At 47.4% G+C, this 20,908-nt stretch overlaps 1 protein-coding gene across 17 annotated transcripts in view; it reads right to left on the reverse strand.

Moving 5' to 3' along the window:
* The window catches only part of LOC140845881 (T-box transcription factor TBX18-like), a 125,235-nt gene that overhangs the window by 31,648 nt on the left and 72,679 nt on the right, over positions 1 to 20,908 (reverse strand). For 7 of the 17 annotated variants that reach the window (XM_073221024.1, XM_073221026.1, XM_073221028.1 and 4 more), the window contains 3 exons: positions 8,506 to 8,580; positions 7,876 to 7,984; positions 7,334 to 7,445 (listed from right to left, as the gene is read on the reverse strand). The exons of 2 other annotated variants lie outside the window; for them this stretch is intronic. In XM_073221024.1, coding sequence (XP_073077125.1) covers positions 7,334 to 7,445; positions 7,876 to 7,898 — 135 coding nt within the window. In that variant the 5' untranslated portion in view covers positions 7,899 to 7,984; positions 8,506 to 8,580. Of the gene's footprint in view, positions 1 to 7,333; positions 7,448 to 7,875; positions 7,985 to 8,505; positions 8,581 to 11,231; positions 15,479 to 16,111; positions 16,133 to 20,908 lie in introns of those variants that run through there. 8 more of the 17 variants (XM_073221034.1, XM_073221035.1, XM_073221031.1 and 5 more) reach the window with 5 other exon arrangements.

Genomic DNA, 20,908 nt, shown 5'->3' on the forward strand with positions numbered 1-20,908 from the left:
GACAGATCCGATAAAGGGTCGACATCCAAAATATATAAGGAGCTCACGCACCTCCACACACGAGAAAAGCAAATAATCCGATCAAAAAATGGGCAGAGGATATGAACAGACACTTCCCCAAAGAAGAAATTCAGGTGGCCAACAGGCACATGAAAAGATGCTCCACATCGCTAATCATCAGAGACATGCAAATTAAAACCACCATGAGATATCAACTCACACCAGTCAGGACGGCCACCATCGGGAAGACACACAACAGACAGCGAGGATGTGGAGAAAGGGGAACCCTCCGACACTGCTGGTGGGAATGTAAATCTCAGTTCAACCATTGTGGAATGCAGTATGGAGGTTCCCCAAAAAGCTCAAAAGAGAAATGCCATTTGACCCAGGAATTCCACTCCCAGCAATTTACCCTAAGAATGCAGGAGCCCAGTTTGAAAAAGACAGATGCACCCCTGTGTTTGTCGCAGCGCTATTTACAATAGCCAAGAAATGGAAGCAACCTAAGTGTGCATCAGCAGATGAATGGATAAAGAAGACATGGTACATTTATAAACAATGGAATATCATTCAGCCTTAGGAAGAAAACAAATCCTACCGTTGGCAACAACACGGATGGAGCTAGACGGTATTATTACTATGCTCAGTGAAATAAGCCAGGCGGAGAAAGACAAGTGCCAAGTGACTTCACTCATATGTGGAGTATAAGAACAAAGAGAAACTGAAGGAAGAAAATAGCAGCAGAATCACAGAACCCAAGAATGGACTAACAGTTACCAAAGGGAAAGGGACTGGGGAGGATGGGTGGGAAGGGAGGGAAAAGGGTGGGGAAAAAGAAACGGGGCCTTACGATTATTAGCATGTATAATGTGGGGCGGGGGGGGGATGCGCATAGGGAGGACTGTGCAACACAGAGAAGACAAGTAGTGATTCTACAGCATCTTACTACACCGATGGACAGTGACTGTCACGGGGTTGGTGGGGGGGACGTGGTGAAGGGGGGAGTCTAGAAAACAATGTTCTTCATATAACTGTAGATTAATGGTAACAAAATGAATAAACATAAAAAAATAAAAGTAAGAAAATAAAAAGTGTTTCCCAGTTTACTGTGTTGTGTGACTCGTATACCAGACACAGGCCCCAACATGAGACCAAAGAGAAAATCTGGGCTGCCAGGCTCAGTCAGAACGTGGCATGTAGCTATGCTGAAACCTCGTGGTCCCTGACCTACGCTTCCTGGGAAGCGAAGAAAGAACCTGCCTACTAGCTAGAAAGGGAAGTCACGCAGACGGTCCCCTCCTCGGAATCTGTCACTCGCCTGGCTGGCCATCGCGGAGAAAGCATGTCTGGCTCCAGGCCTCCCAGAGAAGATGGGAAGGCCCGGGGCGAAGGCGGGCGGCGCCCAGGCCTCAGGGACCGCGGGGGCGCAGCATTGGCCGCCGCACCCCGGGTGCTGAGCGCGTGCAGAGCTGACACCCGGGCGGGCCTAGCTCTGACAGACGAGGGCACTGCGGCCCTGAACAGTCTGCATGGAGGTCTCGCTGGCCCAAACACCTGCACAGCCCTCGGCGGGCAGTCCCGGGGGCTAGGGACTCTACTGGGGATGGCGTTGGGGCCACTCCCTGTGACACTGGGCCACGGTTTCCTCTGGGTGGTGCTGGTGTGCTCACGGCAGTGGCGGCTCCGTGACGCATCCCCCCCTGGATGACATCACGGTTGCCCGGGCGGCTGCTCTGTGATGCGTCCCCTGGCTGACCTATCAGAGGCTGCACTAGCTGGGCAGCTCAGGGTGCGCCCGGCATGAGAACGAGTTGGAAGCTCTCCCTAGCTTCGTACCCTATTCTCATGCCTGCCTCAAACGAAGGACCTATGGAAAAGATGCCGCTGGGGCGGGACTCTGACGCGGGGGGCGAGCCTATGAACACCACGCCGCCCCCGGGGGCCGCGGTTCCACTGCCGGACTCTGACACGGAGGGCGAGCCTAAGGACACCACGCCGCCCCCGTGGGCAGTAGACCTGGGGCGGGACTCTGACACGGAGGGCGAGCCTATGGACACCACGCCGCCCCCGTGGGCCGCTGTCCCAGGGCTGGACCCTGACACGGAGGGCGAGCCTACGGACACCACGCCGCCCCCGTGGGCCGCGGTTCCGCTGCCGGACGCTGACACGGAGGGCGAGCCTACGGACACCACGCCGCCCCCGTGGGCCGCGGTTCCGCTGCCGGACCCTGACACGGAGGGCGAGCCTACGGACACCACGCCGCCCCCGTGGGCCGCGGTTCCGCTGCCGGACCCTGACACGGAGGGCGAGCCTACGGACACCACGCCGCCCCCGTGGGCCGCGGTTCCGCTGCCGGACCCTGACACGGAGGGCGAGCCTACGGACACCACGCCGCCCCCGTGGGCCGCGGTTCCGCTGCCGGACCCTGACACGGAGGGCGAGCCTACGGACACCACGCCGCCCCCGTGGGCCGCGGTTCCGCTGCCGGACCCTGACACGGAGGGCGAGCCTACGGACACCACGCCGCCCCCGTGGGCCGCGGTTCCGCTGCCGGACCCTGACACGGAGGGCGAGCCTACGGACACCACGCCGCCCCCGTGGGCCGCGGTTCCGCTGCCGGACTCTGACACGGAGGGCGAGCCTACAGACACCACGCCGCCCCCGTGGGCCGCGGTTCCGCTGCCTGACTCTGACACGGAGGGCGAGCCTACGGACACCACGCCGCCCCCGTGGGCCGCGGTTCCGCTGCCGGACTCTGACACGGAGGGCGAGCCTACGGACACCACGCCGCCCCCGTGGGCCGCGGTTCCGCTGCCGGACACTGACACGGAGGGCGAGCCTACGGACACCACGCCGCCCCCGTGGGCCGCGGATCCGCTGCCGGACTCTGACACGGAGGGCGAGCCTACGGACACCACGCCGACCCCGTGGGCCGCGGTTCCGCTGCCGGACACTGACACGGAGGGCGAGCCTACGGACACCACGCCGCCCCCGTGGGCCGCGGTTCCGCTGCCGGACTCTGAAACGGAGGGCGAGCCTACGGACACCACGCCGCCCCCGTGGGCCGCGGTTCCGCTGCCGGACTCTGACACGGAGGGCGAGCCTACGGACACCACGCCGCCCCCGTGGGCCGCGGTTCCGCTGCCGGACTCTGACACGGAGGGCGAGCCTACGGACACCACGCCGCCCCCGTGGGCCGCGGTTCCGCTGCCGGACTCTGACACGGAGGGCGAGCCTACGGACACCACGCCGCCCCCGTGGGCCGCGGATCCGCTGCCGGACTCTGACACGGAGGGCGAGCCTACGGACACCACGCCGCCCCCGTGGGCCGCGGTTCCGCTGCCGGACTCTGACACGGAGGGCGAGCCTACGGACACCACGCCGCCCCCGTGGGCCGCGGTTCCGCTGCCGGACTCTGACACGGAGGGCGAGCCTACGGACACCACGCCGCCCCCGTGGGCCGCGGTTCCGCTGCCGGACTCTGACACGGAGGGCGAGCCTACGGACACCACGCCGCCCCCGTGGGCCGCGGTTCCGCTGCCGGACTCTGACACGGAGGGCGAGCCTACGGACACCACGCCGCCCCCGTGGGCCGCGGTTCCGCTGCCGGACTCTGACACGGAGGGCGAGCCTACGGACACCACGCCGCCCCCGTGGGCCGCGGTTCGGCTGCCGGACTCTGACACGGAGGGCGAGCCTACGGACACCACGCCACCCCCGTGGGCCGCGGTTCCGCTGCCGGACTCTGACACGGAGGGCGAGCCTACGGACACCACGCCGCCCCCGTGGGCCGCGGTTCCGCTGCCGGACTCTGACACGGAGGGCGAGCCTACGGACACCACGCCGCCCCCGTGGGCCGCGGTTCCGCTGCCGGACTCTGACACGGAGGGCGAGCCTACGGACACCACGCCGCCCCCGTGGGCCGCGGTTCCGCTGCCGGACTCTGACACGGAGGGCGAGCCTACGGACACCACGCCGCCCCCGTGGGCCGCGGTTCCGCTGCCGGACTCTGACACGGAGGGCGAGCCTACGGACACCACGCTGCCCCCGTGGGCCGCGGTTCCGCTGCCGGACTCTGACACGGAGGGCGAGCCTATGGACACCACGCCGCCCCCGTGGGCCGTGGTTCCCCTGCCGGACTCTGACACGGAGGGCGAGCCTATGGACACCACGCCGCCCCTGTGGGCTGCCATCCCGCAGCTGGACTCTGACACGGAGGGCGAGCCTATGGACACCACGCCGCCCCCGTGGGCCGTGGTTCCCCTGCCGGACTCTGACACGGACGGCGAGCCTATGGACACCACGCCGCCCCCGTGGGCTGCCATCCCGCGGCTAGACTCTGACACGGAGGGCGAGCCTATGGACACCACGCCGCCCCCGTGGGCCGCTGCCCTGGTCTCAGACCCGGATCCGGAGGGCGAGCCTATGGATACAACGCCGCCCCCGTGGGCCGCCGGCCTGGGACCAGACTCTGACCTGGACGGTGAGCCTATGGACACCACGGCGCCCTTGCGGGACGTCTTCCCGTCCCCACGGGCTCGATGCCACACGTGGCACAACCGCCGGACTCAGCCCTACCCCCGACGACGGTGACGCGCTGCACATGCCGCCACCCTTGCGGCCGTCTACCGGTCTCCCCCAGCCCCGTACAAGGCCTATGTCCTTTTGTCAGGGCTTCCTATCCTCCCTGTTATCCATTAAAGAAAGTCTTTCCCTGTTCTTACTAATATGCCTCTGGCTGTCTTTACTCTTTCACTCTGCTAGAGGAAGAACTCACATACACGAGTGATAATGTTTTGAGCCACACCTAACAATGTAACATGCCCCATGCCCCAGTGACTGGGATGTGGAAGTAGCCGCGTTTTATAACTGTGCGTGCTCAACGCGAGGTCGGCGTGCTGCGCGTTTAAGGGAAAACAGCCCAGGGGGAGGCAAGTCCAGAGGAGGGAGACCGGGTTGGCTAACGAGGTCCCTTCCCTCTTCTCTGACACTGCTCTGAGCTCGCCGCAGGCTAGGGAATCCCTGCTGTGACACAGAAAACCACTCTTTTCATTTTGGTTTTTAAACATGTTTAATTCTATGTGTGTGTGTGTGTGTGTGTGTGTGTGTGTGTGTGTACCGCTGCCCCTGTCGGTCTAAAAGTAACAAAGAAATGCACGATAGAGCGAAAAACTTGCAGTGACCAGAAGGAGTAAGCTTTTCCACTAGCCTCTGGGGATATAGATATCCCAAGGGTTTCTATGCAATTGTAGAAAGACTTTGCTGGAAATGTCGCTGGGACCACTCTGAACCATCACGTTAGTTAAGGCAATAAGCCAGGACAGGCGAGCAGCAAAGAGCACCCACGGTGCGTCTCCTACGTATAAGGCCAAGGGGTACAGGCTTTAATTCTACTACCTCACTTCATCTCACCATGACTGACGTGGGGTGACCTTACGCACCACCTTCATACAGGAGCAAAAAGTTACTTCAGAATCACTTCCCTTAACGGAAAACAAATAAATGCAAGGACATAAACATTCCTACAATTCCTGCCACCGCCACCCAACTCTTTATGCTCAGCACCCTTCCCATACGAACAGAAAACATAGCTCTAAATGCTACTATTCCATTTCAGATAGACCTCACTCACATCTAAATGCCTAAATGCACTGAAATTCCACCTCCACCTTGACAACAGAGGGGAGCAGTTTCCCCACGAGCTAGCTGGCCTGCCACCTCAGCAAGCCCACGGGCCACTAGCCCACACCAGCCCCGCGTGTCCCCAAAAAGGCGGCTCACTGAACCTGTGACTACACATGCTCTCCGGAGATGGGCAGGCAGCCAAGCAGGGCCACCAAGGTGACATCGGCGCGCAGGCACAAAGACCTACTACTGGGCGTGCACCTGCCTCGGCCCCAGCAGGCCAGCCGGGGTGCTCCCTGTGTGGGGCCTCAGATCTGCCCCGCAGCTCATGCAGCCGCCCCCGGCAGGGCCAGCCCCAGGGCAGAGCACCCGGAGGGCCCCAGCCCGCACTGGTCAGAGTCCAGCCGGCCACCTACACCCAGAGGACTCGGGCCACCTACCCAGGTGTTCCAACCCATGGCCACTCCTCTCAAGACCCAAAGACACAGCTAACTCACAGAAACAAACACAAGGAATCAAGAATGAGAAGGAGACAGAGGAATGACTGTGCGCCTAGTGACGGTACGTTCACAAAAATGGACAAAATAGATAGACAGATAGATAGATAGATAGGTAGATAGATACATAGGCAGATACATTAGATAGATGGATAGATTAGATTAGATTGATAGACTGATAGATAAGATAGATTACATAGATCATATAGATACATATAGAGAGATTAGATAGAATAGGCAGACAGACAGATTAGATAGATGATACATGATAGATCAGGTGGACAGATTAGACAGACACCTATAGATACACATAGATAGATGACAGGTAGATTGATAAGATGATAGACTAGATAGACGATATAGATACATACAGATTAGATAGACACATTGATATAGATACATATAGATGACAGATAACAGATAGGTGATAGATTAGTTTGGATAGATAGACACATAGATGACAGTAGATAGATGAGAGTGGAGAGATCAGACAGATAAGTTAGATAGATAGATAGATAGATAGACAGACAGACAGACAGACAGACAGACAGGAAAGCATTATACTAAACAATGCTATCGCTCATAACCAGGAGAGCAAGGATGAAAAAGCACAGAGAAGAACTATGAGCAAAAAGAAGAGAGAGATCAAGTTGAAGAAGTGCAATAAGGACACCGCTATCAATTATCACAGTAAAGGGAAAGACTTTAAATGCTCCAAACAAAAGACACAGGGTTGACTGAATGGATGAAAACTCACGACCGCCTACGTGCTCCCTTACAGGAGGCTCACTGAAGATCCAGATCCAAGCACACAGACAAACTACAAGTTGAAGGGGTGGGAAAAGATAGCCTACACAAGTGAAACTGAAAAAGAAAAAAAAAATTAAAGATGGCTTGGTGGGATTAAAGACGGCAGCGTGAGAGGGGAGGCAGAAACCTCCTCCGAAGACCACATACATACATACAATGTGGAAATATTAACAACTACACCAGATCCCGGAAGAGAAGCAGGAGAGAAGGCTGCCGCGGCAAGCTGTCACCTCAAGGTGAAGGGTGACGTACCAAAGCCGTGATCCAGAGGGACCCGGCAGGCCCTTCCCGCACCCGAGCTCACCGGAGGGAGGAAGAGAAATGGAAACGGGGAGGCGGGTGGAGGCCTAGGACTGCTGAACACCCAGCCCTGGAGATCTGCTTTGGGAGCACGAACCTACCTTACATGATGCTCTGGAGGATCGGTGTGGTTGGAAAGCAAAGAAAGGCGGAGTACGTGGAGAGACTTGAGATTCCTGCCACTTGCGGAACACAGGGATCCACATCCGGCTGCTGTGGGATGAAAGAGAGGCGGGCAGTCTGAGAGACCTCCTAACGGCGGGAGAGCTGCTAAAGGGGCAAGGATTGCGCAGAGAGCTTGCCGCTCAGGAGAAAGCACAGGTGCGCAAAACTGTCCGGGTGTAGTCTGCCCAGCAGGTGGGGGAACTTTTAGGAGCTCTGGGCGCTCCACCCCCCTGGCTGCCTACGCAGCTCCAAGGCCCACCACCGTGATGTGACTGATACACAACACGGCCTGCTGCACCTTCCCCCACCGCCAGCACCGGCTCGCAAACCGGCTGCCCCCACCATCGCGCCAGGCCAGCGACAGGACAGCCCCACCTACGGCAGCTATGGGTGCAAAGCACAGAGGCTTCTCCCTGCGTGCCCCACAAACTGTCCCTGGCAGTAGAGACGGGCACTGCGGCCGGGAAGCAGGAAAGACCTCTTTCCTCCCGCGGGCACCATCGCCGCTCCCGTGACCCCTGCCTGCCATCACCCCAAGGGCTGAGCAGCTCCAGAGAGGAAAGCTTCTGGGTGCTACAGGGCGCCACCTACAAATACGAAACGTCAAAGTCAAAGGAACCTGGTTAACTGGACTCAATCAATCTTTGTGAAAGGGATCTCAACATAAAAATCAGAAACATGCTCACGGAGCTCCAGCAAAAAGTTGCCCCTGCCTCTTGGGCATGATTCTCTCTCTCTGTCTGTCTCTGTCCCTCTCTCTCTCTCTCTCTCTGTCTCTCTACCAGGAGCATTTTGGAGGCCTTGATCTGAGAGGGACGCTGGGACAGCCCAGCAGGAACGGGCAGAGCTCTCAGATCCAACCCAGCCAGTGCCAGGGCAGCCCCACACGGGGTCTGACCGAACTGCAATGGGGGGACGCCACACGTGTAACTCCGCAGGAAATAACAGTGAGGCATGCCAGCCTGCCCATTAATGGCTAGTGGCTAGGTGGCTCCACCGATAACCAGGTGATGTCCACATCCCAGGCCTTAACTCCGTGGCAACCTTTTTTCCCTGTGAACCTTGAAAGCAGCACATGGAAAGATACTACCAGTCTCCACCATCTCACCTCTCAGTTTAGGCTCGATGTTCCTGTATCACATCTTCTCCTCTTCGTTTCAGTTTTCTTGGTGGGTTGGGTATTCTGAGGAAAAAAAAAAAAAAAATTGACTCAGAATTGGAATGAAATGGCAGGGGGTATAACATTCTGTTTAACCACCATCAGTAGAACAAAGACATCCGACAGTATGGGAGGACAGATTCATAGATGGCATATCCGATAAGGGGTTGACATCTAAAATACGTATTAAGTGCCCACGCATCTCCACACACAAAAAGCAAATAATCCAATTAAAAAATGGGCAGAGGATCTGAACAGACACTTCTCCAAAGAAGAAATTCAGGTGGCCAACAGGCACATGAAAAGATGCTCCACATCGCTAATCATCAGAGACATGCAAATTAAAACCACCATGAGATATCACCTCACACCAGTCAGGACGGCCACCATCGGGAAGAGACACAACAGACGTTGGTGAGGATGCGGAGAAAGGGGAACCCTCCGACACTGCTGGTGGGAATGTAAATCTCAGTTCAACCACTGTGGAGAGCAGTATGGAGGTTCCTCAAAAAGCTTAAAATAGAAATACCACTTGACCCGGGAATTCCACTTCCAGGAATTCACCCTAAGAATGCAGCAGCCCCGTTGGTACATATTATATACAGTGGAATATTATTCAGCCATAAGAAGAAAACAAATCCTACCATTTGCAACAACATGGACGGACCTAGATGGTATTTTGCTCAGTGAAATACCCTAAGCGGAGAAAGACAAGTCCCAAGTGATTTCACTCATATGTGGAGTGTAAGAACAAAGAAAAAGCTGAAGGAGCGCAACAGCAGCAGACTCACAGAACCCAAGAATGGACTAACAGTTACCAAAGGGAAAGGGACAGGGGAGGATGGGTGGGAAAGAAGGGATAAGGGCGGGGGAAGAAAGGGGGCATTATGTTTAGCATGTATGATGCGTGGGGTGGCGGGGCATGGGGAGTGCTGTGCAACACAGAGAAGACAAGTAGTCATTCTACAACATCTTACTACACCTGTAATGGGGTATGTGGGGGGAACTTGGTGATAGGGAGTGTCTAGTAAACATAATGTTCCTCATGTAATTGTAGATTAATGATATCAAAATAAAAAAATTAAAAAAAAAAGATATTGGCTTTGAAAAGGTTTAAAGATGGCAGTGAGAAAAATGAGGCAGTAACCTACTCTCAAAAAGCGATTTAAGACGAAAATACAGCAAAAACAACTAATCCTGACAGAGTGACACAAAGATGGCAGAACAGACTGCTTACATCTGGGGAAAAGAGAAAATCTCACAGAAAAGGGTAAAGTACCAAAGCCATGATCCAGAGGGACCCAAGCCCTTTCCCCATCCCAGCTCACAGGCAGGAGGAAGAAAATGGAGCAGGGAGGGAGTAGAAGCCCATGACTGCTAAACACCCAGCCCTGGAGACCTGCTCTGGGAGCATGAACCCGCTACATGGTGCTCTGGAGATTAGGGTGGTTGGAAAGCAAATACAGGCAGAGTTCTCAGAGAGACTGAGATTCCAGCCACTTGTGAAGAATAGGTAGGTGTGCACAAACGGCAGCTCCAGGACAAAAGAAGAGCGGGAATTTTGAATGACTTCCCAACAGTGAGAGGGGCGCTAAAGGGGCAAAGGATACACAGAACTTGCTGAAAAGGACAGGTGGACAAAATCATCCCGGCACACTCCGCGCAGCAGGTTGGAAACTTTCAGGAGCTTCAGATGCTCCATCCCCCTGGCTGGCAATGCAGTCCCAAGGCCCCCGAACTGCGGTATGCAGCCAGCCGCTCCTTCCTCCAGGCAGACACCGATTCGCACAGCTGCTACCCCATCTAACACGCCAGGCCGCCCAGAGGGTGGCCCCACCTATAGCAGATACAGGTGCGTAACACAGAAGCTCCTACCAGCACGCTTGGCCCAGTGGCCCTGGTAGTGGAGGCAGGCACAGCAGCCAGGAAGCAGGAAAGAGCTCTTTCCTCCCGGCAGGCACCGGTACCACTTGCCTGCGACCCCCACCCTCACTGTAGGTGCAGGGCAGCTCCAGAGAGTAGAGCTTCTGGGCACTAGAAAAATGAAATGGCAAAAAAATTTTGTACAAAGAAAGAATCAGAAGAAGCCAGAAAGAGGGCTAAATGAAACTGAATCTCCAATCTTTTGATAAAGATTTCAAAATAAAAATCAAAAACATGCTCATGGAGATACAAAAAATATATTCACGATCTCACGGAGGACATCAGGAAAGAGATAGAAACTTTGAAATATACAGTACATGAAATGAAACATACAATGGAGGGATTTCAAAGCAGATTAGGTAAGGTAGAGGAGATGGTAAATGAAATAGAAATTAGAGAAAAGGAACACAAAGAAGCTGAGGCACAGAGAGGAAAGGGTTTCTAGGAATCAAAGAATACTGAGAGAACTGTATGGCCAACCCAAGCAGAAAAATATTCGCAGTATAGGGTTACCAGTAGAAGAAGAGAGAGAATAAGGGATAGAAAGTCTCTTTGAGGAAATCATTGCTGAAAAATCCCCCAGTCTGGGAAAGAAAATAGTGTCTCATGTCATGAAAGTGCACAAATCTCCCAACACAAGGAACCCTAGGAAGACAACACCAAGACATATAATAATTAAAATGCAAGATCATCACTGAATTTGAAGCGGGGATTAAACAATTTCCAAATAAGCAAAAGTTGAGAGAACTTACCCCTTAGAAACCAACTCTACAAAGTATTTTAAAGAGACTGCTGCAGATGGAAGTGCTCCTAAGGCAAAGTAGCTGTCACGAGGGAAACTGAAACCACAGTAAAAGAGGTAGACCAATTAATTACTAAGCAAATACAAAATTAAATCAGCTACCGAAAAACTCACTCAATGGATACACAAAGAGTATAGAATGATATCTAACATATAAAGAGTGGGAGAGGAAGAAAAAGAAGGGACCAAAAAAAAATGACCTTTAGATTCTGTTTGTAATAGCATAATAAACGAGTTAAGTCAGACTGTTAGACAGTAAAGAAGCCGACCTTGAACCTTTGGTAACCACGAATCTAAAGCCTGCTATGGCACTAAGTACATACCTATCAATAATCACCCTAGATGTAAATGGACCGAATGCACCAACCAAAAGACATACAGAATGGATAAAAAAAACAAGACCCTTCTATATGCTGCCTACAAGAGACTCACTTCAACCCCAAAGATAGACACAAACTAAAAGTGAAGGGATGGAACACGTATTTCATGCAAATAACGGAGGGAAAAAAACAGGAGTTGCAGTACTTGTATCTGACAAAATTGATTTCAAAACAAAGAAAGCTGCAAGAGACAAAGAACGACAACACATAATGATAAAGGGGTCAGTCCAACAAGAGGATACAACCATTATAAGTATCTATTCACCCAATATAGGTGCACCCAAATACGTACAACACATACTAACAGAATTCAAGGGGGAAACAGAACGCAACACATTCATTCTAGGAGAGTTCAACACACCACTCACGCCAAAAGACAGATCAACTGGACAGAAAATAAGTAAGGAGACAGATCCATCGGTTCTACTGTGTTGTTCATTGCTGTTAACAGACAGCTACGGAACACTCCACCGAAAAGCTGCGGAACACAAATTATTCTCAAGTGTACATTAAATGTTCTCCAGAATACATCAGATACTAGTCCACAAAATGAGTCTCAGTAAATTCAGAAACACTGAAATTGTGCCAACCAGCTTCTTAGACCACAAAGGTATCAAACTAAAAATGAATTCTACAAAGAAAAGAAAAAACAGCACAAACACAGGGAGCCTTAACAACATGCTCCTAAACAATCAGTGGATCAGAGACCAAATTAAAACAAGGTCAAGCAATATATGGGGACAAATAAAAACAACTCCACAGCCCCAAACCTGTGGGATGCAGTGAAAGCACTTCAAAAAGGAAAGTATATTGCAAATACAGGCTTACCTCAAGAAAGAAAAAAAAAATCCCAAAAGAACAGTCTAAACTCACAGTTAATGAAACTAGGAAAAGAACGAATGAGGCCCAAAGTAGATGAAGGGACATAATAAACATCAGAGCAGAAATAAATAAAATTGAGAAGAATAAAACAATAGAAAAAAAAAATCAATGAAACCAAGAGCTAGTTCTTCAAGAAAATAAACAAAATAGATAAAACCCTAGGTGGACTTATCAAGAAAAAAAGAGTCTACACACATAAACAGAATCAGAAATGAGAAAGGAAAAATCACTGTGGACACCACAGAAACACAAAGAATTATTAGACAATACTATGAAAAATTATATGCTAACAAGCTGGATAACCTACAAGAAATGGACAACTTTCTAGAAAAATACAACCTTCTAAGGCTGACCCAGGAAGAAACAGGAGAATCTCAACAGATAAATTACCAGCAATGAAATTGAAATGGTAATCAAAAAACTACCTAAGAACAAAACTCATGGACCAGATGGCTTTACTGCTGTATTTTATCAAACATTCAGAGAAGACCTAAGACTCCTTAAAGTTTTCCAAAAAGTAGAAGAGGAGGGAATAATTCCAAACTTCACTCTAATACCCAAACCAGGCAAAGACACCAGAAAAAAAAAAAAGAAAATTACAGACCAATATCCCTGATGAACAGAGATGAAAAAATACTCAACGAAATATTAGCAAACTGAACTAAAAAATACATAAAAAAGATCATTCATCCTGACCAAGTGGGATTTACTCCTGGGAGGCAACGATGGTAAAAATTCGAATATCCATCAACATCATACATCGCATCAAATTAAAGGAGGACGAAAATCACATGATGATCTCTATAGATGCTGGAAAAGCATTTGACAATATTTAACATTCATTCATGATAAAAACTCTCAACAAAATGGGTATACAGGGCAAGTACCTCAACACAATAGAGGCCATTTACAACAAACCCACGGCCAACATCATACTTAACAGTGAAAAGTTGAAAGCTTTTCCTTCAGGATCAGGAACGAGACAAGGATGCCCACTCTCCCAACTTTTATTCAACATAGTACTGGAGGTCCTAGCCATGGCAATCAGACGACACAAAGAAATAAAAGGCATCTAAATTGGTAAGGAAGAACTTAAACTGTCACTGTTTGCAGATGACATGATATTATACATAAAAAACCCTAAACTAAAGAATCTACCCCAAAACTACTAAAACTAATAAGTAAGCAAAGTTGTACGATACAAAATTAATACACAGAAATCTGTTGCATTCCTATATACTATTAATGAATTAGCAAAAAGAGAAATCAGGAAAACAATTCCATTTACAATTGCAACCAAAAGAATAAAATACCCAGGAATAAACCTAATCAAGGAGAAAGACCTATACCCTGAAGATTTTAAGAAACTCATGACAGAAATTCAACACACCATTAATAAATAGAAATACATCCCATGCTCATGAATAGGAGGAATTAGTGTTGTCAAAATGGCCATACTGCCTAAAGCCGTCTATAGATTCAATGCAAGCACTATCAAAATACAAACAGCATTCTGCAACAAACTAGAACAAATAGTTCTAAAATTCATATGGAAAGACAAAAGAGCAATCCTCAGAGGGAAGAACAAAGCTGGGGAGATGATGCTCCCTAACTTTAAGCTCTACTACAAAGCCACAGAATTCAAAACAATTGGTACGGGCACAAGAAAAGACACATAGATCAATGGAAGAGAACAGATACCCAAGATACAAACTCACACATATATAGCCAACTAATATACAATAAAGGAGCCATGGATATGCAATGGGGAAATGACAGCCTCTTCAACAGCTGGTGGTGGCAAAACTGGACAGATACATGAAAGAGAATGAAACTGATTTATTGGCTACCTCCATACACAAAAGTAAACTTGAAATCTATCAAAGACCTGAAGAAAAGTCTTGAAACCATAAACCTCATAGATGAAAACATAGGCAAAAATCTCTTAGACATAAACATGAGCAACCTTTTCCTGAACACATCTCCTCAGGAAAGGGAAGCAAAAGCAAAAATGAACAAATGGAACTACAATAAACTTAAAAGCTTCCGTACAGCAAAGTACACCATCATTAAAACAAAAAGACCTCCTACAGTATGGGAGAATATATTTGAAAACAGCTTATCCAATACCGGGTTAACATCCAAAGTATATAAAGAGCTCACAGTCCTCAACACCCAAAAACCAAATAACCCGATTAAAAAATGAGCAGAGAATCTTAAGAGACACTTCTCCAAGGAAGAAGTTCAAATGGCCAAAAGGCACATGAAAAGATGCTTCAAATCGCTAATTATCACTGAAATGTAAATTAAAACCACAATGAGATATCACCTCACACCAGTTAGGATAGCCAACATCCAGAAGTCTAGGAACAACATATCCAGGCAAAGATGTGGAAAAAGGGGAACCCTCCTGTACTGCTGGTGGGAATGTAAATTAGTTCAACCATTGTGGAAAGCAATATGGAGGTTCCTCAAAAAACTCAAAATAGAAATACCATTTGACCTGGGAATTCCACTCCTAGGAATTACCCAAGAAGACAACTTCTCAGATTCAAAAGACATATGCACCCCTATGGTTATCACAGCACTATTTACAATAGCCAAGAAATGGAAGCAACCTAAGTGTTCATCAATACATAAATGGATAAAGATGAGATACATACATACAATGGAATATTATTCAGCCATAAAAAGAAAAATTCTACCATATGTAAGAACATGGATGGAGCTTTAGGGTATTATGCTCAATGAAATAAGCCAGGAGGAAAAAAAATGTACCAAATGATTTCATTCATTTGTGGAATATAACAACAAAGCAAAACTGAAGGAACAAAACAGTAGCTGACTTCACAGACTCCAAGAATGGACTAGCAGTTAACAAAGGGAAGCGGGCTGAAAGGGTAGGTGGGGAGGGAAGAAGAGGAGGATTAAAAGGCATTATCATCGGCACACACAATATACCTAGGTCATAGGGAAGGCCATATAGCACGGCGAAGACAAATAGTGACTCTACAGCATCTTACTATGTTGATGGACAGTGACTGCAATGGGATCTGTGGGGGAGTTGACATTATGGACGAATATTGAAACCACAATATTGCTCATGTGAAACCTTCATAAGATTGCAGTATCAATGATACCTTAATTAAAAAAAAAGATGTTGGTTTCATACTCAAATACCAGTAACATAATGTACATCTTCATGCTTTAAATTAAAATATTTAAGATGCAAATATATCACTTGTTAATGATTCCCCCCATGATATCCTGTTTTCTTTTATTCCCTAACTCAACTTTGAGTTTCATAAAGGGCAAATACAATATGGAAGAGAGTAGTTTATAACTCCAGGGGTTAAAGCTAGGAGCAAGAATGACTTTAGTTTAATACAAGATAGGACTTTCCCTTTCTAATAAAGAAATGCTGCATGATTAGCATCATTTGAGGTGCTGAGCCTGTTAGGGATATTAAGAACTGATTCTTTTAATATACATTTTCTAAAAGTCTGCTATGAATCAGGCATTGCACTGGCACAAAATATTAATATAGTTCCTTCTCTCAAATACTCACATTCCAGTAGGAGACACAGACCTACAAATAAAAAGAACCGTATTACAAATGCTCATAACAGAGTAGTGGTTATAAATTCTCAGAGAGCAGGGTGGGCAGCGCAAACCCCTTTGAAAATTTGATGAAAGCTTTAACCGTTTTTTTCAAACATACATTCCCACATAAACTCTGAATAGTACTTAAAGGAATTCATGGATAAGCAATACCGATCCATGAATTCACAGAAGTATAAACATTGTTAAGGGGGTAAAGTGTTCACGGACTTCAGAGAGGCAGTAACATCTCAGCTGACCTCTGGAGGAGCTCTCTAGGCAATGAAACGAACTAAAGGGCTCCTGGGTGGAGGAAACCATATGAAGTGGGCACCATATCTGTCTAAGCTGCCACTGTACTCCTTGTGTCTGGCACAGAGCTGGACTCATAATGTAAGCTCTTAAATATTTGTTAAAGGACTGAACAAGCATGTTCTGACAACTGTAACACACAAGGCCCCTAGTCGGGTCTGTTGCATACTGACATGAAAGAGTTAGCAAGCCTTTTCCACTGCTGCTTTAGAATGTGACCTTTGGTTTAACCACCTAGCTCTGTTACCCTGGAAACCAGGTAGATGGCAGGTGTCAATTATATTGCTAGGCAACAGTGCTTATGGTAAAAATGATCCTGACAGGTAAATTGCATCTGGACCGGGAAGAAGTATGAATAAGCTGTAAATACTTGATAAGGATCCATGTTTGGGACTTCCCTGCATGCAGGCCTGTGTGGAGAACCCTAGGAACTATGCCAAAGAATCACCACAAGGATACTGGCTGGTCAGGGCACGGAACTGCTTCTCAGCATAGCTCTTGCACCAGCCTGATGCGGATCTGGAGCAGTGTACCTGGAACCGTGTCACACAGGGAGACAAGAGTCCGCAGACGAACATGTGAGCTGTCATGGCTCGAAGTGCGACAGGACTCCTACCAAGAGGAATTCCCGAGCTGTCTGACTGGCAAGCTGGCGAGACATGCGACCTGTGTTAGTGTCACACACCCGTACCTTTGGTTGCTCAAGCAGACCTCTGGTGGGCACCACACACATCCAATTCCATCTATGCTCACTACAGCTGTGTGAGTTAAGAGTTTCCATTCCCCTGTTACAGAGGAAGAAAGGTAGGCTCAGAAATGTGAAATGATCTACATAAGTTCACAGAGCCAGAGGGCATGAGTGAAGGCAGGATCTTAACCCAGGTGTTTCTGGCTCCAAAACTATAAACTTTCATTTGGAACATATTTCCTCCCCTGGCAACCAGAATGCCAGTAAAGGAGCCTGGGTGCTGGCAAACAGTGTGGGGTACTACATGTGCCAACCTAAGGGGCAGGCATGTGGTTCTACAGGTGGGTGGGATGTGTTACAGAATTTTAAGCAGGAAGTTATAGGTCACATTTGAATTTTTACAAAGAAGAGGAAGAAGGAAAAGAAAAGTGCCTGTTTAGAGTGGGAGGTAGGCCTAAAAAAGGCTCCTAGATCTTCTCCATTACTAAGAGTATCTTGTGACATTTTGCATGTAGTGCCAATAGATTCTCAAAACAGTGCAAAAGACAGTAATGCCAAAATCTCATACATGATCAGAGATATGAAAGTGCATCAAAATTAACAGAGATCTGGGAGACTTGACGCACGTTAGCACAAAATGCGTTATTTCAAACTTAACTTGAGCCTGTATCACAGTGAATAAAAGTTTTAACATATCCCATAAGTATCGACATAAGACATCAGGAGCAAGAAAGTGCCTAATTCACAAATCACTGCAAAGTTCAAAGTGTCTTAATAGCAGAAATAAATGTTTCTGATGATTTGAAAAAACATAAAATCTTTAAGAGCAGATTATTTTAATCACAGGTCTACTGAAAGTAAGTACTGAAAACGCTAAAACTTTGATATAATCTACTTCCCAAGAGAACTTTCAAAATAGAAAACATTCTTTTCAAGGTAGTGTTTAGGTAAAAAGCTCATAAAAAAGAGTCAAATGATTTCTTGAATTTTCATTCAGCTTAGGATTCTATGACAAACAACAACATGTTTATAATAAATTGAAATTTCCTAGTTATTTTTAATGAATGGTAAGTATAAGCTTTTGAGAAAAATAATGTAAAATGTACTTCTAATCAATGCTATTAATTATGCTTATTTAAAACTTAAAGGTAGAGACAAGAAAATGAAATGCCCCTTAACTTTAAAATCAATTACTGAAAACAGTGGTAATAACATGAAGTTCTTATAGATTGGATAATAACCTACTGGACATTAAGAATTTTAAGGATATCAAATATCTAAAGCTCAAAATATGGCTGCTGGAATTTAGATAAATTGAGCTGACATTATCCAACTGGTGAGCCACAAATCCTATGAACTTGGCTTTGCATTTTATTAACATTGTGTACATAGTATCATTAGACCCATAAAAGTATAATGATTTTATTCAAAAAGTTTGTACAGTGTTGCCAACAATCCTTATTCACCTCTGTGTTCTCTTTCACAGCAAAGATTATATTCAGGGGAATAGTTACTTCCAGAGACTACAATTACAGCTGGTCTGTCAAGTGGATACATTCTGACATGTCCTATGTTTCCAGAAAGCCCATTTTGCTCATTTCCTTCTAGAGTTACAATGCCCTCACGAGCTTCTGGGCTGATTCCTAGCTCAGCTGGTGTACGCAGAATGGGGAGGCCTGTCCAGAGACCTCAGGAAACTTCTCAGATGGAGTGAAAATCAAAAGCCTTGCTTCAAAGTCTGGCAACTGATGTAATTCAAATCTGACATGAATTTATTCCTAGGAGACATAACAAATTCCAACACAATGACTATTGAAATGTTTCTGAGACTATTCACAAAGTAGATTTTGTTATTATTGCTGCTTAATATTAGAGCCTGTTAGTCTCAATAACAGCATAATCATAAACTATATATGTTCAGATAATTTTTGTAGAAAAACTCTGCTAAACTGATAAAATGTAAACTGGAGAGTTTTGTATTAAAGAAGCATTATTTATTTTCAAATAACCAAAACAAATAGGCAAGAGCATGTGGTTCTAAATTAGCAAAAAAAGAGTGTTGTAATTAGCAGATTTCTTACACCCTGGTACTAAAAAGTATTAAAAGCCACTAATGAGTCTTAATAAACAGTCCCCCACACCTTATTTCTATAATTTGCCTGACAAATTTTATTTTGTTAAAAAAGAGGAAGAAGCATTCGTCTTGCATTACCCAAACAATCATGAATCACAGAACCTAAGGTACAACTTCATGATTCACCAGTCACAGAATTTCCACGCCAGCAGGGCTCACAGGCTCACCTAATCTATCCTCCTCACTTTACACATGAAAAACACTGGAGCCTAAGGAATTAAAGTGACTTGTTCCCACATCACAAGGCTAGTCAGCAAGTAGATTCTAACTCTGCTCCATGGCTGCTATTTGAGGAGCTCCCAGTACAGATAAACCAACATATTCCTAGGTACTCTCCTGGGAAAATAGCTTACAATTAGTTGATTTTGATTATAGCACCTACAAGCCTCTTCTGGAATAGCTTTGTTTTATTTTCTATTCAGTAAGCACAGATGTCCTTACCACCCGCATAAAACAGATAACTGAGGGAGGAGTGAGAAGACCACCAGGCTAATGAAAACAGTCAAGATAAAATCCTTGTGCAGATACTGCAGGATGCTTTTTTTCCCATAAAATAGTCACGGGGTATGCTGCCTAAGAGGGAAGCGTACGCAAAGCCTCCGATCACTTACTAAGGGATTTTCTGCATTGGTCAAGAGGCAGTCACATGCCAGACACACAGGTGTGACAGGAAAAGGCGTGCGGTAAGTCTTGCCTACTTGAGGCAAGGGCTAAGTCAACTCCACAATTTGTCTTCTCAGTAAGAAAAAGGGGGAAAGGTAGGTCATTTCCCTGACACACTTGAAAAATAGAGTTCTGAATCATAAGATTTGAAATACTAACAAACAAGATAATGTTAGTCTGCTAATAAAACCAATTTGGAAAAGGGATTGGAAGGCATCTCTAAAACCAATTAAGAGACTGTTAAGCATTTACTATTACACATGTTACAGACTTAAACTTTTCTGGCAAGTTTGGAAAACAGGCCTGCCTTACTGTGCTTACTTAAGAGGCTGGGCAGCATATGGACGAGGCTCCCCGGCTACTAAGTATAAAGCTGGAGGTCACTCCCCATTCCTGCCTCACACCACATAGCCTCCTGATGGCCTGGGTCAGGGAGAGGGAAACTGTCCTTGGTGTTGGCCTCTAAGAGCCTTACTAGTTATCAAATCCATAATCATAAGAAGAATTTTTGTGTCAACAAAACAGAAGATACAGTTCCTGAATAGGAAAAATGGGGGCTACGCATAATGACTTCACATCACTCTTTTCCAAAGAAACACAAATTTCATGAATGAGCCTATCATTTACTGTAAGAAGCACCAGGAAATACTGTTATGCTGAACGTAACTTGTTCCTACTGTATCTCTTGGGTAACCTTATTTGTAGTATAGACATGCATGTTTCAGCAACTTTATATGAGAGTTAAACCAAAGCCTGAAGTGGACTGGGAAAAGGAAAAATCTCCTGGTTAAATGACTATGTACATTGGGATCCCTTGGACATTTCAGGCTATGGTGGGCCTTCCACAGAGAACATACTCTACAGCAACTTCTGCCCTCAGGTAATCTGAGCAAGGATGTTCTCCTCTCCTTTACAGCTGCTGTTACCTCATTTCTTATCCAAGATAACCATTCAGAGGATATGCTGTT

Source organism: Manis javanica, chromosome 13 (assembly GCF_040802235.1).
Source record: "Manis javanica isolate MJ-LG chromosome 13, MJ_LKY, whole genome shotgun sequence".
In the NCBI taxonomy this organism is placed as follows: Eukaryota; Metazoa; Chordata; class Mammalia; order Pholidota; family Manidae; genus Manis; species Manis javanica.